Raw genomic sequence first — 24,561 nt, forward strand, 5'->3', positions numbered from 1 at the left:
TGAAGGACTAAAAAACAGTGAAATCTCGCTTGTCATACATCGTGTCTTGAATTGAAAAGTGGGAAAAAAGTTGACTCCTGTCAAGTTTGCAGAGCTATTCCACTTCCACTCGCCATGGAAACGTAGTTTCTCTTAGCACAAAACTGTTCGCAGCCCATCCTTCCTTGCACGGACCTTTGGAGTATATAGAGCTTTGAAAAAGTTGCAGCTCTAGTTGTGAAAGATGGGAGCTTGTCATGGCTTCTGCCTGTTTTATCATTAAAAACCATGCTGTGTTTTGTCACCTGTTCAGAAATTCTTTAATGTTCAGAGAACCTGCATGTGTTTCTGATGTCTGCATGCAGAGTGAAGCAAATAAGATCAAGAAGGAAGCGGAGGAATTAGATCAGTTAATAGCAAGGAAGTTGAAGGACTATGAAGACCTGAGGGAAGATATGAAAGGAAAGGAGCTGGAAGTCAAGAACCTCTTGGAGAAAGGGAAGACGGAGCAGCAGGTCAGTTCTGTTTGGTGCAGGCAAAACAACCCAAAGGGAAACAAGTAACTGGTAAGATGCAAGATATTTAGCCTTAGTCATGTCCTAGTGGTGTTTGTTACTTATGCAGATCCTGGAATGAGGATCACTGATACCATGAGGAATGATCCTGGAAAGGAAAACCAAAAAGCTGCTAAAAGCAATGGCATTGAGGCTATACTGGGGAGTTGGTGTCTTTGCATGCTGTCTTGTTTGTATTCAAGACAGTGTTCCAAAATACCTGAATTTATGTGGTTTCATAGCATGTATTGCCACTCACATGGGGACAAATTCTGCCCTGTATTTGCATTGGTATTTCTTGTGGGGTGATGCTTTTTGATAGGCCAGCATGGTCATCCATCAAAGAATAAGAGTATGCTGATAGGTGTCATGTCTCTGTAGACTGCAGACCAGCTCCTGGCTCGAGCAGATGCAGCAAAAGCCTTGGCTGAGGAAGCTGCTCGGAAGGGCAATGGCACATTGCAGGAGGCCAACACCATTCTCAGCAACCTGAAAGGTAAAGAGAACTCGTGTGGGGAATCCTGCAGCTCCCATCAGCTCACTCTGCAGGAGGGCATCTTGGTTAAATGGCTCATGCTGTTGTCATTACTTGTGTTGGAGGATTCTTTTGGCTTTTTTAAAGGAAGAGCTGTGTTTTAGCTTCAGCTGGGTTGGAATTCTTTTCTTCAGTTTCTGGTACGATGCTCTGTTTCGGTTTTAGGAGAAAAACAAAGCTGATTACACACTGATGATAATAGTTGCTGTTAAGCAGTGCTGTACAGAGCCAAGGCCATTTGCAGCAAAGGGCCCAGGGAGCTGGTAGGGAGCAGAGCGAGGACAGCTGACTTATGCTGACAAAGGGATATTCCATGCCGTATAACATTATGTGGACAGAGTTTTGAAGGGGTTGGGAGGGCTCTCTTCACTCTCTCTTCTGCTGCTTGGGGTCTAGCTGGGCTGTTCTTCCCCCAAATTTCAAGGAGGCAGAGGCAGGGCAGTGCAGTCAGAGAGGTGCCACAAGGCTCTTCCAGAGCAGGTGGTGAGAACCTCTTTTGCCCTGCCTCAGATTTCGATAAGCGGGTGAACGACAACAAGACAGCAGCTGAGGAGGCTCTGAAGAAGATTCCTGCCATTACCCAGACCATTGCTGAAGCCAACAACAAGACCCGCCAGGCAGAGCTGGCTCTCGGCAATGCTGCTGCTGATGCCCGTGAAGCCAAAACTAGAGCAGATGATGCTGAGAAAATTGCCAGCACTGTTCAGAAGGTGAGAGCCCTGCAGTTCTGGAGCCAGCCCTCCAGAGCCACGTGTCCCACTTCAGCAGCACGTAAGCTCTGTTCTGCTAAGTTCTTCACCTTCTCCAGCTGTTCTCATCCTTCTCCCCATGCTGGCTGTAGAGTGCTGCTGCCACCAGAGCAGAAGCGGACAAGACCTTCTCTGACGTGACGGGGCTGGCCAAGGAGGTGGATGACATGATGAAGCAACTCCAGGAGGCAGAAAAAGAGCTGAAACGTAAACAAGATGATGCTGATCAGGATATGATGATGGCAGGCATGGTGAGTAATGCTGACACTGGTGGCAAAGAGGTGACTTCTCCCTGCCTCTGGAAACTTTCCTCCCTCTGCTCTGCTGTACTGACCACACTGGGTCCGCTTAGTGTTCTCCATCTTCCGAGTTTTAATTGCAAAAGTGAACATAGGTTAACACACAGTTTACATAGGTTCCCTGCTGGACTTGGAGAGCTGGTTTTCTTAATGCAGTCCTTTTTACAAACCTGACTCTGGGGTGACTTTTCCTGTGAAACAGTTTTTGGGGATCAGCACCATCTCCTGCAGGAAATGGAATGTTTGCAGGCCATCTTTTCCAGTGCTGTGACAGGTATCTCTGCTCAGAGATCGTTATGGAGAGAGAAGGCAGGAGTGCACGCAACTGCTTAGGCAGATACATGAAAGGAGACAGAGTGGTTTCACTAAACCCTACATAGCTTACAATGTTCTCTTGGCTTCTATCCCACAGGCCTCACAGGCAGCCCAGGAGGCAGAAGACAACGCAAGAAAAGCGAAAAACTCTGTGAACAGCTTGCTTGCTGTCATTAATGACCTTTTAGACCAACTAGGTAAGGCTGTCCTTTTTTATTGTCTCCAAACAGGGAAGTGCTGGCAGCCAGCATGATGTGGTGCTGTGCTGGGAATCAAACAGGTCCATTTTGTTTTCTGAGAAATTAAATTAACGTGGTTTTGGCAATTGTTCTTTTTGTTCTTAATGGAGTAGCTCAGAGGCTCATTGTGCAGTGTTCTGTACAATTCCCTGCAAGCTAAGGACTGCTGGTGAGGTGGAGCCCCTTCAGTTGTTCTTGTTTCTTACACAAAGAATGGCCTGATGCAGATCTTGCTTTGCTCATCCAGAACATGGGATCTGCTCTGTAACCACCTGGAGGCTTCAGAGGCTTTTTAATGGTTCTCACTGTTCTGTTTTGGCTTTTCAGGGCAACTGGAGACGGTGGACTTGAACAAACTGAATGAGATTGAGGGTACCCTGAACAGTGCCAAAGACCAGATGAAAGATAGCGACCTGGACCAGAAGGTGGCTTTCCTTGAGAGAGAAGCCAGGAAGCAAGATGATGCGATACAGTCCTACAACAGGGACATTGAGGAAATCCTGAAAGACATTAGCAACCTGGAGGACATCAGGAAGACCTTGCCATCTGGCTGTTTTAACACCCCGTCCATTGAGAAACCCTAAGGGTGTGCTGGGGGTGGAGGGTATTCCCCCGCTGATGGTGGAGCAATTGTTTGGCTATGGAGTGCCTTAACACACGTTACCTTCTTCCAATCCCCATCTCTTTGCTGCTTGCAGCCACTGTTCTCTTTTCAAATCAGGATAAGTTGAAAAGGACTTTTTTCTTTTTTTCTTTTTTTTTTTTTATGAGAAGCAAATTAAATATCCGTCTTTGGGCATCAAAGGGTTTTTTTAATATAAATTGTCTTCCCGAGCACTCTGCCTTTGCCCCTTTCTGAGACACAGTTTCCCTTTGATTAGCGCAAGGATGAGAGATGCTCTGGACTCTTTATACTGTTCAGCAATAACCATGTGAGCTGTGTACAGCAATGCAAAACTAACTCTGCTTTCTCTCCTCACTTCTCCCTTTGACTGTAAAATCCTTGATCTGGAACTCTGTCTCCATGAAGGAAGGGGGTTGGCTACCAAATCATTACTGTAATGGCCAGTATAGCTGCACTCATTCAGATCCCTGTTCCCAACTTCTAACCCTGTGAATTTTTTGGTCTTGTTTTGTGACGTGAACTAGCGGCCAGTCGGAAATGTTGGTAGCCTTTTACAAACTATCCTAAGCCTCTTTCTGAAATGCTTTCTGTGATGATGCATCGCTCTGAGAAAAACGCAGCCTCCGAGAGGAGCTTTTTGGGAAGATGAGATGCCAGGGGAGCAATAGGTCTCGCCAGCACCGCTGGCTGGTGGAGCAGAAGTTGTGCGTGCAGTCTGCAGGCAGCTGCCTGTTGGGTGGCCCAGGCTGGGGAGTCTGGAAGTGACGAGCTGAGTTCCCATCTGGAGGTGTTGCTGTCAGTGTCAGAGGATCTTTGTTTGAGGCTACAGATGTCTGGGTGGCACGTTGACCTGATCATGCAACAGAAATCTTGCTGAAGAGGAGAGCTGCCATCCAGAGGGCTCTGAAAGCTGGGCTGACCTCAACCTGAATGACTTCAGGTGGGGAACAGAGAGACCTTGAAGATGTCAATAAGAGGATCTTTCTCCCCATTTTCTTCCTGGAGGAGGCAGGTGGCATTTTTACACTTCCTGGTGTTGCTCTTGCCTTTTGTCTTTTGTTTTTTAAGCCAGCTGAAAGAGCAGTGTTCAGGTTCCTTGCGGTGTTCCCCAGGTCTGCTCCCAGCCCGGAGCACCCTCTGCAGCTCTCCCTTGGGCTCTGGCCCAGCATCCCCTCTCTCTTCCTTCAGATCAAGCATATATCTATCCTTAAACACTATGCAACTTTGTACGTTTGCGTAGCGGGGAAGAAATTATTATCTGACACACACTGGTGCTATTAATTATTTCAAATTTATATTTTTTGTGTGAATGTGATATATATATATTTTTCCTTTTTTTTTTCTTTTTTTTTTTCTTTTTTTTTAAATCATGATTACAGTGTGAGGAAGTCTCTCGTGCGTGTGTGCGTGTGCATGTGTAAATATCCTCAGCCATATTTCCAGAGTGGTACAGCCTGGCCTCTTCTCCATGCTTTCCCCCATAACCACCGCAGCACGTGCACTGCACTGCTCCTGCCCCATTGCCCCTGCAGCACCCGGTTCTTCCTCTGCCCAGCTTCTCATTTGTCCCCCATGTGTTCTCAGCATCTGCATTGTGTGATGTTGGCAATAACCACTGTGCAGGGAGCACACCTTGCCCTGTGCTGCTGGGCAGGATGATGCCAGCAAGCCCCGCATCTCCATACCCATCTTCTTAGGGTTTCGTGCCATTTACCAAATACTGCCTTGGGGTTTTCCCACCTGTGAACATAGCTGGACCCCGGAGGAGGGCTCCCCAGTGCTCACCTTCCCTCCGTGTTCCCGGCTGGCTGCTCTGGTCAGATGGCTGTTTCTAACCACGTCACCTCTCTGCCAAGGCTGTGAGAAGAGCAGATGCGAAGATGCGCGCATGCCCTGGCTGACCTCAGGCCTAAGGTTTCCTGCTTTCTCCTTTTTTTTTTTTTTTTAAATTTTATTATTTTTAATTTTTGTCGTCGTCGTCGTTAAGCTGTTTTTAACAGAATTCTATTTTTAAATAAAAAAAAAAAGTCTTTATAAGCGATCTCTTAATCACTGCTGCATTACAGCCATTATTCATTGTATAAGTCCAGTTATTTCTGTACGTGATGTGATGATGAGATGGCTGCTGGTGGAGTGCTGGATGGCAGCGCGTGTCGGTCCCTCATCACTCCATTCCTGACTGTGGCCCCACAGTACGTGCCTTCACTTCAGCTTTTTGCCTTAATCTGTGGTCTTGCTGTCTGGGGCGGTGAACAAAATGCAACACTTGCAGTTTTTATGTATAAAACAGTATTTCTTATTTATAATAAAGTCTGAATATTTGTAACCCCTTATACCTCGGGATTCTTTCAAGTATTGCTTTTTTTTTGGTGGGGTTTGGTTTCCATCCCAGGGTTTGCTTCTCATTTGGTGATGTCCAGTGTTGGATTGCTACGGCTGCAAGGAGTTCTGAGCTGTGGTTCTTCCAGTCTGTAAGAAATGTGCGTGAGCTGTTGGTGTGATGCAGGACAGGAAGGTGGGAGGGGTGGTTCCTTGTGTTGTAGGGGAGCAGTCCTGTCCCTCCCCAGCGGAAGAGGCAGCTGAGGCGGAAGGATTGCCTCCAGGGGAAAAAGAGACCCAAAATAAAGGGCCTGGCATTCCTTTCACTGGAACTGCCAAGAGCTCTCTGTTGTTCACCGGTCCTATTTGCAAGAACAGAGAAATTTTATTCTCAAATTCTGTTCTGAATGTCAGGACAGATTACTGTGATAGCAGACAGCCCAGCTTTGAAATCCAACCAGTCTACGTTTGGGTTTCTTTTATTTTTCTCAGCAGAAGAAAATGCACACGTCTCGTTAACTTGCATTATATTTAATCCCTTCTCAACTATTAAGTTGTTCTTCCCCCCTTCACCATTTTCAGATTGTCTGGTTGCAGCTTTATTCTGAAACTGCAGTTGCTGCTGATGGATTCCCAATCCGGATGCAGTATTACTGCATTTTGGATTTTACACCTCAGTGTATGAAGCTGTGTGTGTGTGTGAATGTATATATAAAATACGTGAGATAGATATAATAGATTAAAAACCTATAACTGGAGATTCTTCTCTGCTTCCTTGTGGCCAAGACTCTGTTAAGAGCAGCAGGTTGGCAGTGCCCACTGTGCTGCATGGGGGGAGCTGAGGATGCTTCCAGCTGTCCCTGGGTGGTATCTCCATCATGAGGTGCTATTTCCAGCACAGGAGATGATGCTGAGCACTCTGGCTGTCATGATGGTCAACAGAAGGAAGGTGGGCACCTGGGGGTCCTGCTCACTGGTGGCTTTGCCAGGTTCAATGTATTGCTGAGCTACAGAAGCTTGTGAAGTGTCTGAATGCTCCAGTCCATCCAGAAGAGCTGACAAAGGGCTTTCTCCCTGGGGTAGGGGGAATAGCCAGTACTTATGTTTCACTGCGCAGGTAGAGAGAATCTGAGGATTTCTGCTCTGTGTGGGCTGGGTTCAGAGCTGAGGTCCTCATCAGGAGAGACCTTTCCAATGCCGTGCTCTGGTGGCTTTCCTTCTCTTAGCCCCAGTGCCCAGAAGGCTTCCTGAGGAGGGGCCTTCCTGGGAAATGCCAGCACCCCTTATCTCCCCGCCTGCCACGTGTCCATCTGTCCGTGTCTCCTTTGGGCAGGGCAAGGCGATGCCTGGCATGCTGCCACTGCCCTGCCCTGCTTGCTCATTGCCACAGCCCTGAGGCGAGGAGCCGGGCGGCCCTGCGGCTGTCATCAGCGCAGGGTGCGTCACCGCCGGGCATCCTTCCTCTCAGCTGGCCCTGTAACCCAGGGGGAACGTGTAGCGTGTGGGATTTGTCTTTCCTGAGCTATCAGAAGCATTAGCAGCAATATTTTGATGCCTTGTTGGCTTTAGGAACAAGTGAGAGTGGTGAGCGCCGCTGGTGGGCTCTGTTGGGGCACTGGTTGCTGTCCTACAGAGCAGCTGGCATGCTGAGCACAGCCAGGCCCAGAGGTCTTGCCGTGCCCCTGCCCTAATCCTACAGCTCTCTGCTGCTCTGCCTGGCCAAAATGAACGTGGGCTGCCCCAGCTGTTGAGCTGTGGGTCCAAATAAGCCAGGAATGTCAAGAAAAGCCTTGCAAGTGCCCAAAGATTACTCCTGAAGAAAGCATGCATTTTCCTGAGCAAGGGGTTTAGAGGATTAGCTGATAATGTTGGAGTTCTGCTTTAGGTACTGGGTTATGAAATAGCTCATTTTCAGGGTAAATGCCTGATTTGCTGCAGAATAACACCATACATACCATGGAAATTCATCCATGAGAGCACAGCAAGGCCCATAGCAAAGGCACGTGCCTGGCAAGCCAGAGATTGAAGTCTATGCTTTACCAGCGGGCCATGCACTTAGGAGCCTGCTGAGTTCTATCACTGAGCCTTCCCTACCAAGAAAGGCACAAATGGAAGGATCGAGTGCTGCCGTGAGGCCAGAAGAAAGCTCCATACAATGGAAGATGGTGGACGTGTGTAGGTGAACACATGCTTATGGTGCAGCGACATCTGGAAGGAAAACAAGCAAGCACACATCTGCAGGTAATCCACACCTTCATAACTCCTGAAGGAGAAGCCCATAGGGGCTTGCTGGTAAGGTCACACCAATATGACTGTGGTTTTCATGTGTCTAGAACCTGTGAGAATCAGCACGATTCAGAGTGTTTTGTGGATTCGACGTATCTTTGGAGTGCTTCATTTTGGTATGGTTCCCTGTAGCCGTAATGTTAACTTCCTTAGCCCTGTTACAGGGAATGAATGAAGGACAGCTTCAGAAGGACTCTTCTGTTGTTGAGAGGGAAAGGGAAGGGCAAGCCCAGCTTCTCCAATAAGGTAATGTTGCTCTACTACAGCATCTGCTGATTATCACTCTTGTGCCTCCAAATGCCTACTGCTGCTTACCTTGCTTTTACTCTCAAAAGTGTTATTATTTCAGCCAACCATGTTTGCATGAGGCCTTTTCCAAACAGTGCTGCCATGGGTGATGAAGGGCAACATTTCTTCAGGAGAAGGTGGCAGGCATCAGTTTGCTCTGAGTCTGCTGTGCTTTAAAAAGCAAGGTCCTCAGAAATGCGCTTTGGATGGCACTGTGCACATATCGATGCTGTTTTCAGAGGTAGGATAATGGTGGAGGATGGCAAGGTGAACGTAACCAAAGCAAATATGCAGAAATGACTGGGGAGAGAGCTGTGTCAGTGCTTGTTTGTAGAGGTGAAGTCAGAGGCGGGGTGATAACGGCGAGACAGGAGGAGTAATGTGGAGGAGATGGATAAGGGGAAATTGTGAGTCTTGGGGGAAGCTTCCTGCTGGTGAGAGAGGTTTTCTAAGGGAGAACTCGGCCAAGAATTTGGGTTTTGGAGGAGAACAGATTCAGTGCATTCCATTACAGGGATTAACAAACCCGAAAGGACTCTGCCAAATTGATGCCAACACTGTGTTTTTGTTTTGCTCCTCAAAAAACAATAGGAGAATCAGATAAGACAATCTCAATGCCAAAAGTCAACATGCCACCAGCATATTTGTGAAGCTGACTTCCTTGTTGCGAACTATAATAAGACCCAGTATATGGGATTAGAAAGGAGCAGCCTGTTTGTAGAAGAGAGTTGAATCAGTCTGCGGAGGCAGGTACATTTGGCAAAGGAAGTCACAAAAATTTGGTGACTTCAGGCTGGTTGCACCCATGAGATCACTGCAGTGTGAGGAGGCACCTGGGGAAGCCCTGAGTCATTGCTGGCTATGTGAACATGTGGATGGAGGCTGTGGGGCACTGCAGAAGAGAAAGGAAACGTAAGCGTTATGAACTCCAGATCTGTTAGCTCTGGAATGAGAAGTGAATCAGCACTGTTTGGGCTGAGTTTCAGTCCTTACTGTGGAAAGGGGGCGTTGGGCTGGGGGTGAGCTTGTTGGACTTCTTCATGTAATGGTGCTGGTGTCTGTGGACCACTGCAGTCAGACAAAGATGATAAGTAGGAGAGATTCTCAGATGCAGCGCATGTGCCATCATCCCACTTATCCTGATATCTGGCTGTGGGCAGGGCAGGAGGACCTGGGGGTTGGTTTCACACTGATGGCTAACTCAGCTCTACCACACTGCTCTCTCGCTGGCCTCCTCACAGGAACAGAGGGAGAAAATATGATAAAAAGGGGCTCAAGGGTTGAGATAAGAACAGGGATGTTGTTCTTACCAAACTGTTCCTGTGTGGGCTTCCCACGGGCCACAGTGTGGGTCCCTACCAGGTCCTCCTGCCCTCTCTTCCTCTGCAAACAGGGTTGTGTCTTCCCATGGTGCAGGAGAAGAGTGAGGTGGGACTGTCCCTCGTGTATCATGCAGCACAGTGGCTCTCCTTGAGACCAAAATGCCGTGGGGCTCTGGAGCATCCATTCCTCATCCTTTTCTAGCATAAACCCTAATGAAATGGGTCAGGCCAAGGGCCTATACAACCTCATCTATCTCAGGAGTAGTTAGAGAGTTCTATCTCAGGAGTAAAAGCAGATACATGTAGATAACAGATCTTGGTAATTCCCAGCCTCCATCCTGTCTCTAAAGCTGGGGATTTCCTGAACCTGGTGCTGGTAAATCCTGATAGATGTCTTCTCTTAGCACATATCTAAGTTGACCTCAGGGGCTTTTTGCACCCTCAGCACCCTCTGGCTACAGGTCCTGCTGGTGTCCTCACTTACCTCCAGCCTCACTCCTGCAGGGCTGCTTGGACAACATGGAAGGCTGCACAGACAGTGCCTGTCCCCCCTCCCCAGGCTTCCCGTGATCTCATCCCATCCCACTCTGCTCTGTGCATGCCCGGGCAGCCCCAGCCTTGTGTGCAGAGCTGCCTGGGGAAGAAGCAGCATGGCTGGGAAAGAGCTGGACGGATGGGATGGAGCTGGACAATGGGCAGCTGTAGGGACCGCCTCATTGGGAATCATTTTGTTCCCCCCGGACGATGCCATCGGGATGCCCTCAGGGTGCTGCTTCTCAAAGCCCAAAGGCAGCAGGCACGTGTGTGCCTGCCTGCTGCCCCAGGCTGGGCGCTCCTTGCTCACGGTGAGTCAGAGCCGGGCACACGCGCTCTTCCTGTTGGGAGTGACTCAGGTGGAGCAGCCGATAAAAAAGGAAAAGCAAAGCCTAAGAGCAGCAGCCTGGAGCTGGGGCTCCGCGTGCCCAGCGCCCACCCTGGGGCTGCAGCGATGGCCGTGTGCTGGCTCCTTGCCCTGGCTGCGTCCCTGCTGCCTGCAGCCCTGAGCACCAGCGGAGGAGAAGGTGAGGGCTGGGGAAGGCTGGGGGCTCAGCTTTAAGGCCCCAGTAATGGTGAGCCATTTGGGACCAGTGGTGCTCTTCTGCTGGTTCCCACTCCATCGCTGGGGATAAACCTGGACCTGTAGGTGCTTTTCTTGAGGTTTCCTCTGGAGTTAGATTCCCGGAATCACTCCGGTTTTGTTTTTTTTTTTTTTTTTTTAACCTGCGTCTCCTTTAAATAACTTGTTTAGGTGTAATTCCTTTATTGCTTTCTGGAGAAAGCCTGGCTGCCTGGGTGGGACGTGGGTGTGAGCAGGAGGACTGCCTGGGGAAGGGCTGCCTGTTTGTCTGCTGCCCAATAAGCAGTGTGTCCCTGTGCCCAAGGAGGAGCAGGGGACATGTAGGACCTGACTCTGTGCAGCAGCACATAAGGGCTTGTGTCTGTGCGAGCTGGCAGCTTGTGGGACGCGTGGAACCCAAAGATCCAAATCACGTGTATTTCATAAATGCTGAGCAACTTCAGGATTGTTTACTGTGTCTGTCATGCTGCTGCTGCTTGGAAATGTGGTTGCTGGGTTCGAAGCAGGTCCTTTGGTATCAGCTTTCATTTGAGTGCGGTGGAAGCTGATAAGGAAAAATAAGTGCTGAATGAGCGGGTTTTTAAAGGACAGATTGATTAGCTTTTCCTGCTAATTGAGTAATTACTACAGCAGCCATAATTGCATTTCAGAATCCTGGTACAGGTTTTTATTTCCCACCTCTGCTAGCTCCTTTGGCTGTGAGACGTCTGAGCCATGCTGGGAAGGCCAGGGCTGCAAAGCACAGGGGTTGTGTTTCGTTGCTGCAATGGCTTTGCTATGTGGAAAGTCTGATGGAAAAAGGGCTCCTGATGGATGGGCTCATAAGGGTTGGGCTAGTGGCTCCTTGGTGCCCTGCAGCCAACAGAGGTTTCTGTTCTTTCTCAAAGCCAATCTGATGCTGGAATTTGCACCAGCACGGCAACCAACTTTGATCATCGTGCTCAATGGGTGGAAGCTTTGGAAGTGACATCCTGTTGGGTGCATGCCCCAGGCTTTCCACATTCCAGTGAGGCCCTTTGCCCTCCAGAGCAGCCCCTTCACCACAGCCATGAAAGTCAGGGAATGATGGTGGGGCCTTGGGGCATCTGGCTGCCTGCTGGAGCCCGTAGGCTTCCAGGAGATCAGCAACAGAACCAATGACATGGGGCAGCGGTGTCTCAAATGGCTTTGTGTTAGTGAACCTGGAATCCATGCCAAGCTGGGAGTTGGCCCCAAACATGCTCCAGCCTTGGAGCAAGGCCTGAAAACAGGCATTTGTTCCCTGTGGGAGCTGTGCTTGGCACCAGCCCTCGGATCACGTAGGGTGAGGTGTGGGTGGGGATCAGTGCCTCTGCATGGAGGGGTGGGGAGGGGACTGACTCCGAGCATGCAGGTAGGGAGTGGAAGCACTGAGTAAAAACAACCTCATGTTGTTTTTGCACTCCTGTGCTGGATTGTTTCTGTGCTCTGTGTCCTTTGGTTGCTGGCTGTGTCCACGAAAGCTCTTCTCTTGGTCCCACTGAAGGGCTGAGCATGCCAGGGCTGGGAAACCTCCATCCCTGTTTGCTGGTGCATGAGGTCATCTTCCTTCTCGTCAGCAGCTGCTCACTGAGTGTGCCTGTCTGGTATGTGTGCACTAATGGGCGTGCGAGGCAGCTGGCAGCATTGCAGCATGGAGCCAGGAGGCACTGCATGGCCCCAGGAACCCCAGAGGAGGAGAACGGGGCTGTAGGGCTGTTTGCCAGGGCTGAGCTGTGCCACAGGAGCCTGGAGAGAGAGGATGCTTGTTCTTGGGCCTCATCCATGACTATTGGTCTGGGACTGCACCTGGGGTCCTGAGGAGGCCCCTGGGAAACAGAGCTCCTTCCTCCTGAGCTGTGATAATGGGGTGGAAGCAGGTTTGGGAGCAACACTTCCAGTCAGGGCTGGGCTGGCTGGGAGCAGTATAAGAAGAACTTAAAACTGAGTATCCAAGGTGGGCTACAAAGATACTGAAGGGTCTAGAGTGGGAGATGCACGAGGAGTAGCTGAAGTCCCTTGGTTGTTCACGCCACAGAGCAGGCTGAGGGGAGACCGCATGGCAAACTGAAGCTTCCTTGTGATGTGGGATGAAGAAGCAGACATCGATCTCCTCTCTCTGATGATAGTGATAGAACCTGAGGGAATGGCATGGAGCTGCAACTGGGGAGGATCAGGTTGGATATTAGGGAAAGGTTCTTCACCAAACGGTGGAGGACACTGGAACAGGTTTCTCAGGGCAGTGGTCATGGGTCAGCTTGTCAGAGTTAAAGAAATGTCTGGACAGTGCTCTCAGACATACTGTCTGAGTTTTGGGTGGTTCTGTGTGGAGCCAGGAGTTGGACTTGGTGATCCTTATGGGTCCCTTCCAGCACAGGATAATCTATGATTCTGTAATCTGTTCTCCTTTGTGATTCTGAGGAGATGGAAAATTCATCTGAGATAAAGCTCACACTTAAATGCTGTAGTGCTGGTAACTGAGGTCTTGGCAAATAGATGAGAGCTGGTTTCATGAGAAGACCTGGGCAAGGCCATGGAGATGTGTGTGCCCAGAGAAGGGCACTGAGCAGTGCAGGGTCTGGAGCACAGTGTGATGGAGAGTGGCTGAGGGAATGGGATGGGACAGTGTGGAGAAGAGGAGCTCAGGGGACACCTGATTTCTCTACAACTGCCTGAAAGGAGGCTGTGGTGAAGTGGAATTGGCCTCTGCTCTCAGGTAACAGCGATAGGACGAGAGGTGGTGGCCTCAAGTTGTGCCGGGGCAGGTTCAGGTTGGGTATGAGGAAAGACTTCTCAGAAGGAGTGGTGATGCACCGGCACAGGCTGCCCAGGGAGGTGGTGGGGTCACCGTCCCTGGAGGTGCTCAAGAAAAGGGTGGGTGACATGGTCTAGAGTAGTCACAGGCATGAGCTGACAGTTGGACTGGGATGATCTTACCAGTCTTTCCAGCCTGGACAATTCTATGTTCCTTGGGTTGTGGTTGAGCTTCATATTCAACACTCATCCCTCTAACCCTCTTCGGATGCTGCTCTTTTCTTTTCTCCAGCTTGTGACTGCAACGGGATGTCCAGGCAGTGTGTCTTCGACTGGCAGCTCCTGGTGGAGACGGGCAATGGGTATCGCTGCCTCGGCTGCCTGGGCAACACGGCGGGTGCCCGCTGTGAGCGCTGCAAGGAGGGATACTACCGCCAGCGGGATGGGGACTGCTGCCTGCCCTGCCACTGCCACCCCCAGGGTATGGGGCGCCCACAGGGATCAGTGTACTTACGGTTGGGTTTTGGCTTTGTTTTCCAACCAGGGATGAGGGGTGGTGTCCATCCACTGTCAGCAAATTGTGCTGCCTCTCTGGATCCAACCCCTTGCTCTTCTCAGCATGGTGTGACACCCACTGATGCTCAAGAGGTTCCTCTGGTGATGCCCGATGCCATTAGATGAGCTCACACTTGTGCAAAGCTGGGTTCTGCAGACCCTGTGGATGGTGGGAGAAGGAAAAGAGGAGAAACAACCCCAAAATTCCCCAAACAAGCTGTATTGTGGCAAGATCTCTTCATGCCCAGGAGGGAGCCTGCTCCTCTCTGTCCTGAATTTGGCAGGTGACCAGGACCAGAGGCCCCATGGCAAACTGCTCATGTCCTTATCACAGAGGGTGCTGACCAGGCCCAAGCACAGGGAGCTGAGTCTTTTCCTGGCCTCATGAGTCAGACCTAAGGATTCTGTGCGTTGCCGTGTTTGGCAGGATTTGTGAGGTCTCTTAATTGCACTGTAAAAATGAAAGAGTAATTTTGGAGCCCACATGGGGACAGGAGGTGCTGCAAAATATCCTCACTCTGGGGATAGGCAGGAAGCATCCAGAGGACATCCCACCAGGCAGATGGTGGCACCTCCCTGACCTCCCTGTCCCACCACCCACAGGCTCCCTCAGCACGCAGTGTGACAACAATGGCCGCTGCAGCTGCAGGCCTGGTGTGATGGGCGAGAAGTGCGACCGCTGCCAGCCGGGCTTCCATTCCCTCTCTGAGGCCGGGTGCCAGGGATATGGGCAGTAAGTACCGGGGCTGTCCTGCACTGGGGCATCACTGCTGCGTCCTCTTCATGCTCACTTTGTCTCACTGTTATTCCTCTGGGAGATTCTCTGATGTCTCATATGACAATTGTGCTGGGGCGGTGAGCCTCTGCCCGGGCTGGAGGTCCCTTTAGTGTCCCCACTGTCCCCATTGCAGGAGCCAGCTGTGTGCCTGTGATCCAGCTGGCACAGAGGACTGTGTTTCGGGCCGTTGTATCTGCAAGGTTGGTGTCACTGGCGAGCAGTGTGACAGGTGGGTGTCTGGAGGTTTGTGCCCTACAGCAGGCTGAGCATGAGAGGAGAAAATGCACGCAAATGATGTCATCTTTCTTTTCCAGGTGCAAACAAAACTTTTATAACTTGGATGCCAGGAATCCAGCTGGGTGCTCTCCATGCTTCTGCTATGGACATTCGTCCTCATGTGTCAGCGCTGAGAATTACAGCGTCCACAAGATCATCTCCAACTTCCAGCAAGGTGAGGCTGAGCAGGATGTCCCCACAGCCCTCAGGGCTGGCATACCAGGAGGGGATTGACTGGGGGTGCCTTCTCCTTGTTTTCCCTCCAGGTCCTGAAGGATGGACGGCTGCCCATGAAGACAGGTCCCCAGCCGAACTCCAATGGTCTCCACGCCACCAGGATGTGTTCATAGCAGCAAGGAGATGGGAAGCACTGTACTTCGTGGCACCCAGTAGGCATGGGGAGCATGGCACGGAGCTGAGCCCAAGCCTGGGCTCATTTGGGGAGAATGGGGTGACTGAAGGGTCTGTGGGGCTGGGGAAGGTGTGAAATGGGCAGAATGAAGGGCCCGTGCTGGGGAAGGGAGGTGGTACCCCAGTGCTTCCACAGCTTGAGAGGTGGCAGTGGTGGCAGCCAGCACAGTGATACTTGGTCTGACCTCGTGGAGCATGACTTTAGGAGGAAAGGAAGACTTTAAGCCTTTAATTTCTTTCTTCTGCTCTTCTCCCCTGCTTCCCCATGCAGCCAAATTCCTTGGGAACCAACAGCTGAGCTATGGCCAGACGCTCTCCTTCGATTACCGCCTGGACCGAGGGGGACGGCTGCCTTCTCCGCATGACGTGATCCTTGAAGGAGGTGGCCTCCGAGTAACTGCCCCCTTCTTGCCCTCTGGGAAGGTTTTGCCCTGTGGTGTCAGCCAGACCTACACCTTCAGGTGACAGGGTGCTTGGGATTGTGGAAGAAAGGCTTTGGAAGCTTGTGGATTCAGTGATGGTTCCTCAGAGGTGGTCAGGCTCAAATAGTCACCCTGTTTGGACCTGGTTCAGCTTGTATGATTCTCTCCCTATAGACAAAGAGAGGGCAAGAGGGGTTGTAGAAGATCTGCTTTGGGACTGGGAGGGGTGCTGTGCTTGGTACAAGTTGTGTGGGAGGAGGGTGCTAGTGCTTTGGACTCAGGAGGGAGATGGGAGAGAGCAGCTGGGACATCCCATGTTCCTGAACACTGCTTCCACCTGGCCCCATGTGCAGGCTGGACGAGCACCCAGGCAGCAAGTGGAGCCCCAGGCTGAACCACTTTGAATACCGCAGGCTGCTGGGAAACCTGACGGCCCTCTGGATCCGAGCCACCTTCGGGGAGTACAGTAAGTGAGGGGGATAGCAAGGGGGCAGCACAGCTCTCCTTGCTGGAGACAAATAGCTGGACACAGCTGTGCTAAAAGGTATTTTAAAAAGCGTTGTATCGTGGGCAGAGCTATATCACGAATTGTTTAAGCTAGATGCCAACAGCCATGGGTGGAGGGAAGCAAAACCTTGGCCAAGGTCCATCTGCCCACGCATGTTGTAGTTGACCTTGCAGAGATCAGCATGAAGGGGCTGATATGGGGCTCACAGACCCAGCTGGGCTGTTGGTGGTGATGTGCCACATCTCCCACCAGGCACTGGCTACATTGACAACATCACCCTGGTATCAGCACAGCCTGCTGCTGGCATCCTCGCACCTTGGGTGGAGCGGTGCCAGTGCCCCGATGGCTACCAAGGGCAGTTCTGTGAGCAGTGTGCTGCTGGCTACAGGAGGGATGCACCCCACATGGGGCCGTTCAGCATCTGTGTGCCCTGCAACTGCCATGGTGGTGGGATCTGTGACCCGGATACTGGTAAGAAAAATCGTGACCTCTCTGAGCTTGTTGGGTGTGTGAGGCTGGAACAGACATCAGTGAGTGATGTGGAAATGTTTTGCTGCCTGTGTTGGCAGAATAGCCTGCAGTGTTGCAGTGTGAGCTCAAAGCAGTGCACTTGCCACTCTGAACAGTGATGTGGTTTGGTGGAGCCTCAATGGAGTCCCCTCAGCCCCTTTGCCTCACATGCTGTATGTCCCCTCCTGTGTTTCAATTCAAAGGGAACAGCTGAGGCTGAGTTGCTCATCTTCAGAGCCGCGCAGGGTGTCCCACAGAGGGGACAGCTGGGCTGATGGCCAACTGGTTGTCCCATGCCCTGTCCCTCCTTCCTTAGGTGAATGCTACTCGGGAGATGAAAATGTGGGGAACAGCATCAGCTGTCCATTTGGTTCCTACCGAGACCCCCGACCCCCGCACAGCTGCAGGGCATGTCCCTGTGGCCATGGCCAGAGCTGCTCAGTGCTGCCAGGCCAGGAAGTTGTCTGTGACCATTGCCCTCCTGGAGCTGCAGGTAAGGCTCAGATCATTTCTGCCATTAGCCCATCCCCTGGAGTCTTAATGTGCATTATGTGGGTGCTTGCTGCCTGGGATGCTTGGAGCTGGGGGACAACGCCTTCTCCCCAAGGCTTCCTCACCTGCGTACTCTTGCTTGTAATCAGGTGTTTCAGCAAAGCACTGGGACACATCATGCTGTGCAAATGTGCATGCCCTGCCCTGGTAATGCATGCATACATCTGCTCATACAATCTTTTGGAAAGGCTGTTGTGCAAACAGATTAAGTTGATGGAGAAAGGGCTGATGGGGAGGGAGGAGAACAGAACTTAGAGGCCCCAGCATATCTTAATTTGCCTAGGGAAAGCCACTGTGCCCATTTTGTTGTCAGCTTTATGTGCAGGGTGTGGAAGCCTACAGGCATCCTGTGAGAGGTGTGATGCTCATGTGTGGGCCTTGGTGTCAGCCGTGTCCCCATCCCTGCGGTCAGGTGGCCGCCAGCGTTGGTCCAAGATCCTCTCCCTTCCACAGGGCCCAGCTGTGAGTTCTGTGCTGACGGCTATTTTGGAGATCCTGCAGCCTCCCAGCCATGCCAGCCGTGCCAGTGCAATGGCAACGTGGAGCCCAACGCCGTGGGGAACTGCGACCGCCGGACAGGAGAGTGCCTCAAGTGCATCCACAACACGGCTGGCTTCCACTGCGAGCGCTGCAAGGATGGCTTCTTTGGGAACCCCCTGGCCCCCAGCCCTGCTGACAAGTGCCGGGGTACGAGGGTGGGGATGGGTGTGTGGGGCTGCACTGTGGTGGCCGCAGGGTGCAGGAGGTTTCAGCAGCCACAGAGCAGCTCTCTGGGGCCAAGCAGGAGCATCTTGGTGGGCACGGTTTGAGTAACAGCACTGCGGATGAGTAAGGAAATCCATGCTGGAGTGTAAGAGAGCTTAAAGGGGAGGATGTGGTGTATTTGCACTTGGCCTTGTGGCTTTCAGTGTTTGCTCCAGAACCCTGGCGGAGGCGCTGAGTGGTGTTTGCTCAGTGCACTCTCCCAAGACCAGTGGTTTTTCTCAGCCAGGTCTCTCTCACCAGAATGGGAGGAGACACACCTGCAGATGAGATACAGGAAAGTTAGGGAGAATCAGGAAGGATAGAGGGTGGAAAGATGTGCACAGACCAAATGGAAGAGGGTCCTTGGCCACTGATCTCTCACTGTGCAGCTTGCAGCTGCAACTCAGTAGGGGTTGAGCCCCTGACGTGCCGGAATGATGGGAGCTGCATCTGCAAACCTGGCTTTGGGGGCCCTAACTGTGAGCAGAGTGAGTGCCCAGCCTGCTACAGCCAAGTGAAAGCCCAGGTGAGTGCCCACCTATCCATCTGCCTGTCCTTCTCAGGGGTTGGGCTGTGGGTTCCTGCTCTTCAGGCAGAGTTGTGCTGATGCTCCAGCTGTTGAGAATCTTTGAGGCAGTCACCCAGCATCCGATGATCTGATCCTCTGTGGTTGCAGGTGGACCTGTACCTGCAGCAGCTGCGAGAGCTGGAACTGCTTTCCTCAGAGGTGCAAGCTGGAGGCGGAGCTGTGGGCCAGGAGCTGGAGGGGAAGATGCAGCTGGCTGAGGAGACGCTACAGGCCATCCTCAGAGAAGCCCTCAGCCTGCAAGGTACCACGTAATGGCTGCCATCAGGCAGGGCTGGGGAAGCAGCTGATGGGGATCTGCTTCTGGGTGGAGAGGACGTTAGTCCTTTGTGCAGAGGCATCGTGCAGAAGATGACAGTCTGGAGTTTTCTGTATTTCTCCAAGCGTGCCCAAGGCATGGGGACACCAAAAGTCCGAGGGAAAGAGCAATCTGTGTCACTGCACAGTTTTGCTGTCTCTGCCTTTGAGTTTCTTTTCACTATTGCATGTCTCTTTCCTTCTCGCCAGCTTCCGACAGATCCCTGGAAAGCCGTGTGACCAGGATGAAAGGACAAGGGTCTACCTGCCAGAGTGGCTTGGATGACGCCAAGGCAGCAGTGGAGAGGCTGATGTCTCTGGGCAGGCAGTATGAGAGGCAGGTACAGGACACCCGGCGGCTGCTGGACACAGCCAGGCTGGACCTGAGCCGCAGTGGAGCCTCTCTGAGCCGAGCGGTAAGGGAATGTGTGCGTGTGTTTGTGTGTGTGCCATGCTTCAAACCCTGAATATGGCAGGCTATTTCTGTGGGAAGCCAGGAGCTGCTGATCAGGGTGGCTCGGGAGGCTTAGCATGCCACAGTTACTAATTTCCTTGCCAAATCGGAAGCAAGGACAGGCAAGAGCATTCACACCTCTCTCTCCCCCCAGGCTATCCCAGTTTCACACTTTCCTGGAGGCTCAAACAAGATCTTGCTTCTGGCCCAGGAGGCTCTGAGTCTAGCCAACAGGTGAGCCACTCCTTGAGTGAGGGCAGGAGGCCCAGGAGCTCCCTATTCAGTGGCCTTACATGATGCTGCAGCTCCATGAGCTCTACACAAGTCCCAAAGAAGGGGAAGAAGTGTCTGCAGGGTTGCCTTTGCTATGCTCTGCTTGCTTTGGGAGTGGTGCTGGGTGGGGTATTTTGGAAGCATTTTCCTGGCCAGAGTTTGGCCTGTGGGCATGCAGTTGGAGCAGGCAGCATCAGCCTCTTTCCCTGTGCTCCCCTACCCTGGGGAATGCAGGAGGGGCAAGAAAGGCAGATGACCTCGGGGTGTGAGTACCCATTCTCACATGTATCACATGCAAGAACCTGATCTGGCACTGCTGGATAAAACCACAAAGGAAGTTGAAGGAGGGAACTTGAGTGTGCAGCCCTTATGACAAGGACCCCCCCTGTGCCTTTCAGCCACATGCAGGCAGCCAACATCATTGAGCAGGCGGCAAAGGGAGCACAGGACGACTCACAGCAGGCACTGGAGCTTCTGCAGGCAGCCGTGAGCGGGGAGGCAGAGGTGCCAGGCTCCCTGCAAGGGCTGCTCAGGAAGTAAGTGGAGGGAAAAGAGTGTGGGGTGGAGGCCTGTTTCCATGCCCCATTCCCTGCATCCCCGGCTATGTTTCAGAAACTTGGATGCAGGATGGTAGGACCTGGGATTGCCCTTGGGTTCACTCTTCTGTCTGCACAGGTATGAGGAGCTGAAGTCGCTGGCTGGAGGCCTGGAGGCTGATGCCAGTAGGATAGCCACCGAGGCAGACAAGGCTTATCAGAGCAGCCTGATGCTCCTCAGCTCTCTGTCCCGCCTGACCAAGACCAGTTTTGGGTCCTTTGAGGTGAGTGCTTTGTCCCTGTGGGACCAGGACATCCCCTTTCACTCACTGTGCCCTCCCTGCTGCCCTTTCCACAGCTCAGCCCTCTCCAGGGCCCCACTGCAGCTGGCCAGGCACGTCATCTCATTCCTCACTTGCCTGTGAGCAGTAGGGTGACACTGGGCCTCCGAAGCAGTGACCCCCTCTTTGTGTTTCAGGGGGAGGCAGCCCAATTGAAGCAGGATGCAGCTGCTCTTCTGAGCAAGGTGGACACTTATATGGCACAGTACAGGCAGCTGCAGAGCCGCATGGGCCGCTGGGAGGAGGAAATCAAGAAGCTCTTGCAGAGAGGAGAAGGCGAGAGAGCGGTAAGACATGGGCTGATACCCCGTGTACATGGAGCTGCAGGCTCCCACCAGCACACCTCCTACACGTGAGGCAGGTTAATGACATGCCCCAGGACAGATATGAGCTAGGATGGCTCACAGCAGCTTGAGCCAATCGAGGGGCACTCATAGAAGCCTCTGCTGATGGATCAGACTGTGCTCACCTGGATTCAGGGGCAACAGCAGGCATGTGGGAACAGGCTGGTGGGTCTTCTCTCTCTGCACAGCTCCCTGCAGATGGCCGTTGTGGTTCTTGTGACTGTTCTGGGATGTTCCTCTGGCGTGTCCTTCACCTCATTGTGTCCTCTTGGTCTGTAACAGATGCTGACTCAGCTGCTGTCCCGTGCCAACCTTGCCAGGAGCACAGCCCTGCAGGCTGTGAGTGCTGGCAACGCCACCTTTTATGAAGTGGAACAGATCCTGAAAAGCCTGCGTGGTAATTTTTTTCCTTCTGACCCCTCCCTTGCACCCAAGTCTCATGTTGCAGTGGAGCATGCTGGGCAGGATGCTGATGGTCTCTGCCAGAAGTGCACTCCAAAGCAAGGTGGGAGCATCACATGCTGCTTTGGGTTGGATCTACTGTGGGGAAATGTGTCCTCAGGGTCCAGTGGCTTTCTCAGTGCCCCAGCCAGTCCAGCAGCTCCTACGAGAAAGAGAAAACACCCATAGCAAGTCCTCTCTGGCAACTGCTCACTTCCCTTCCTTTCTGTCCTATCCCCACTGTTGTCAGGCTTTCTGGAAGTTGTCTAAACCAAGCCAGAACTACAGGAGAGCTCTTCCTTCTGCGTGCCTTATGAGTTCTCACAATGTAATGCTCTGCTCCATTTTCTTATGTGTTTCTTTCAGGTTTTAACTTGCAGGCAGATGACAAGAGAAGGCAAGCTGAGGATGCAATGAGGAGGCTCCCAGTTATCAGCAGCATGGTGGCAAGTGCCAAGGAGAAGACTGACAGAGCTGAAGCCATCCTGGGCAATGCTGCTGCTGAATCCAAGGCAGCCAGCAGCACAGCAGGGGAAGCGAAAGAGATCACCTTTGGGATCCAGAAGGTGAGGACAGGCCCTGATGACGGTGCCATGGAGGAGCAGATGGCTGTGACTTCAACCATCTTTGCAGTGGACCTGATGCATTTACTTCTGTGTCGACTTGCCTGTAGAGGAGTGTGTAGAGATACTTGAGCTGATTCTAAATGAGTGAGTGCGTGGGGAGTTCTGCAGACAGGTTTATCCAATGGGGATCTCTGTGGCAAGTCGCTTTAGCCGCCTTGTGGTGGTCTCAGGTCTGTGGAAGGAGCCAGGTCCCAACAGCTCCACGTCCCAGTGCACCCAGGCTGACTGCTCTGTCCCTGAGCATCGTGCCCTTGCCTCCCCCAGGAGATCATGCGGCTGAGGCTGGAGGCCAACAAGACAGCTGATGGGGTCCTCGCGCTGGAGAAGGCAGTGGCAGCTCTGCAGCATGAGGCCAAAGAAGTGGATGGAGAATTCCAGAGCAAGGTTTCAGAAGCTGAGGCAGATGCTGCCATGATACAGGAGGTGGGTCCCTGGCTCCCATAGTGTGCACGCTTCTCTGTTGAATTTTGGGCAAAAGTTTGCCTTACAGCTTCTGTCTTTCTTTCCCCAGACTACCAAGGAAGCTCAAGATGTCCATACCAAGGCTGGCCAGGCTGGGGTGGTGGTGCAGGAGACATTGGGTGTCCTAGAGGAGCTGCTGCGTCTGATGAGTAGGTTTTATCATGTTGCTGTGGTGTGCAGCTGAAATCTGGGTACTGCTGGGCTCTGGGTGGGGGTACTCAGTATTTCTTGGGAAAACGACACCTGTGGATGGAGCTGAAGTAGCTGGGAGGATTTAGTTTTCAGGCTCCACTCATGGTTCTCTCTTCCTTGTTTTCCTCCTGTGCTACAGACCAGCCTGGTGCTGTGGATGAAGAGGGCCTGAAACAGCTCGAGTTGAATTTCAGCAAAGCCAAAACCAAAACCAACCAGCTGAAGGAACAGGTGTCAGAACTTGAGCAGAGAGCCACTCTACAGAAGGTCCGGGTACAGAAACTGGACAGCAGCATCGATGAGATCCTGGCAGACATCAGGAACCTGGAGGATATCCAGAGGAGCCTTCCTCCTGGCTGCTACAACACAAAAGCCATCGAATTACCCTGAGGCAGCACTGGGAGGCTGCAGCCCATGTCAGTTCGCAGCAGAAGAGCCAGGCCCCTCTGCTCCCACAAAACCTGGCAGGAGAAGCTGAGCTTGGTTCTGTTGGACTTATCTTTACTCCCAGGCTCAGGGTAGTGCCTGCAGTTCACGAGTGCTGCAGCTGAAGTTCACATCACACTGGACCTGGAGAGTCTCTGATTTTCAAAACGATCCGTCCCTCAATTTCAAGAGGAAGATGCCCACTTGTGGGCTGGGATTTGCTGGTGCCATTTTGGATATGGCTTAGGGGTTCAGCAGCAGCAGGTGACACTGATGACCCTTTTCATAAAGCTGCAGGTTTTCCACCAGGCTCCTCAAGCAGGTGGTTTTTATTTTGCCCAGCCCTGAAGGGATGGTTTTCCCATCAAAGGTCTTTCTGGGCGAACACAGGTTTCCCTAGCATCCTCTCTCTCTCACAGACACACAGACACAACCTTTTCTTTCAAGACTGGTTGCTTTGGTTCCTGGCAGCTTCCTGGGTGTCCCAGAGCTCAGGGAGAGCAAGGTCATGTTTGCTCTGTGCAAGCATTTGGGATGACTCTCATCCCAGGCACAGGAGCTTTCTGTGGGGGACTGCAGCCAAGCGTTGGTATCTGAGAGCCAGAGCCCATTCCCATCCTTGCTGCAGTGCCAGCATCCTAATTTGACCTGGTGAAGGATACTGAAAATGTCTCAGATGTTTCTCCACCTCTGGTTCGGTGCTGCCCATTCCCTCCCATCCTACATGTGTGGTGCTGGATGTTCCCAAAGCACACTAGATGTGAGTCATTGTGCACGAGGTTTTTCTACTGTAAATCTTTCCTGGAAGAACTGAAGACAACGGTGCTCCCTACACCCACCCACTGCTTTCCTGTGGACCCACCTTTAGTTTGACACCATTTCCAGCTTTATTCTGATACTTTTTCAGGGGAAAAAGAAAGCCCAAAGCTCTCTGATGCTCAAAACCAGCCCTGCTGAAGTGCTCTGACCAGCATGGAGTGGGTGCTGGGCAGAGGAGAATGCTCTGAGGACTGAACACCAAATCTTGTTAACACTGCTTCTCTGGTAAAGGAGTGCCTGTGCTGTTGCATGGTTGAGGGTTTTCTGAGTAACTGTGTTATATTTGTATTTAAGTGAGATATGCTCTTACCTCTGGCACATTTTCTTTCTCTCCCCTACGCCATAGGACAGGTATTACAGATCTGACATTATTCCTCTAGGAGTTGGGTTTTTGGAAGGGAGGAGACCAATAAATATTGAATGCTTTTGGTAAGCTCTTGCCTGCTGGTTCAATTCCAGCGCCGTGTTTTGGCCAAGCTTGGCCATGAGTTCTCCCAGCAGCTTGTGCTCCTCAGGCTGACTCCACCTGGAGCTGGTTTGGGTTTGAAATGGCACAGCAGCAGGGAAAGATGACACCAGTAGCATCTTGGGTTTTTTTCCTTTTGTTTTGTTTATTACATAATTTAAACA

The 24,561-nt window shown here is 52.0% G+C and overlaps 2 protein-coding genes across 3 annotated transcripts in view; both read left to right on the forward strand.

Moving 5' to 3' along the window:
* The window catches only part of LAMC1 (laminin subunit gamma 1), a 49,984-nt gene extending 44,356 nt beyond the window's left edge, over positions 1-5,628 (forward strand). Inside the window, exons 23-28 of the mRNA XM_052665662.1 lie at positions 345-494; positions 915-1,029; positions 1,579-1,778; positions 1,910-2,068; positions 2,529-2,628; positions 2,998-5,628. Coding sequence (XP_052521622.1) covers positions 345-494; positions 915-1,029; positions 1,579-1,778; positions 1,910-2,068; positions 2,529-2,628; positions 2,998-3,254 — 981 coding nt within the window. The 3' untranslated portion in view covers positions 3,255-5,628. The remainder of the gene's footprint in view (positions 1-344; positions 495-914; positions 1,030-1,578; positions 1,779-1,909; positions 2,069-2,528; positions 2,629-2,997) is intronic.
* Positions 5,629-10,419: 4,791 nt separating this feature from the next.
* LAMC2 (laminin subunit gamma 2) lies at positions 10,420-24,364 on the forward strand. 2 transcript variants are annotated; one of them, XM_052665666.1, is made up of 23 exons: positions 10,420-10,571; positions 13,671-13,859; positions 14,537-14,666; positions 14,845-14,940; positions 15,026-15,162; positions 15,254-15,376; positions 15,670-15,859; positions 16,174-16,286; positions 16,581-16,799; positions 17,155-17,331; positions 17,844-18,077; positions 18,524-18,660; positions 18,811-18,964; positions 19,228-19,433; positions 19,626-19,705; positions 20,143-20,280; positions 20,420-20,564; positions 20,759-20,908; positions 21,248-21,362; positions 21,773-21,972; positions 22,297-22,455; positions 22,544-22,643; positions 22,826-24,364. In XM_052665666.1, the coding sequence occupies exons 1-23, from the start codon at positions 10,499-10,501 to the stop codon at positions 23,074-23,076; spliced, it is 3,516 nt and encodes a 1,171-aa protein (XP_052521626.1). In that variant the 5' UTR covers positions 10,420-10,498; the 3' UTR covers positions 23,077-24,364. The 2 variants fall into 2 exon arrangements, with proteins under 2 accessions (XP_052521626.1, XP_052521627.1); XM_052665667.1 differs by lacking the exons at positions 10,420-10,571; positions 13,671-13,859 and adding an exon at positions 13,952-14,217.
* The last annotated feature ends 197 nt before the right edge of the window (positions 24,365-24,561 follow it).

This window comes from Tympanuchus pallidicinctus, unplaced genomic scaffold, assembly GCF_026119805.1.
Source record: "Tympanuchus pallidicinctus isolate F22 unplaced genomic scaffold, pur_lepc_1.0 scaffold7, whole genome shotgun sequence".
Classification (NCBI taxonomy): domain Eukaryota; kingdom Metazoa; phylum Chordata; class Aves; order Galliformes; family Phasianidae; genus Tympanuchus; species Tympanuchus pallidicinctus.

Coding starts and splice junctions, on each gene's coding strand:
- LAMC2 (XM_052665666.1), top strand. CDS start 10,499: ATGGCCGTGTGCTGGCTCCTTGCCCTGGCTGCGTCCCTGCTGCCTGCA. Junction 15,860..16,173: donor AGCCAGACCTACACCTTCAG/GTGACAGGGTGC, acceptor CCCCATGTGCAG/GCTGGACGAGCACCCAGGCA. Junction 20,909..21,247: donor GAGGAGAAGGCGAGAGAGCG/GTAAGACATGGG, acceptor GGTCTGTAACAG/ATGCTGACTCAGCTGCTGTC.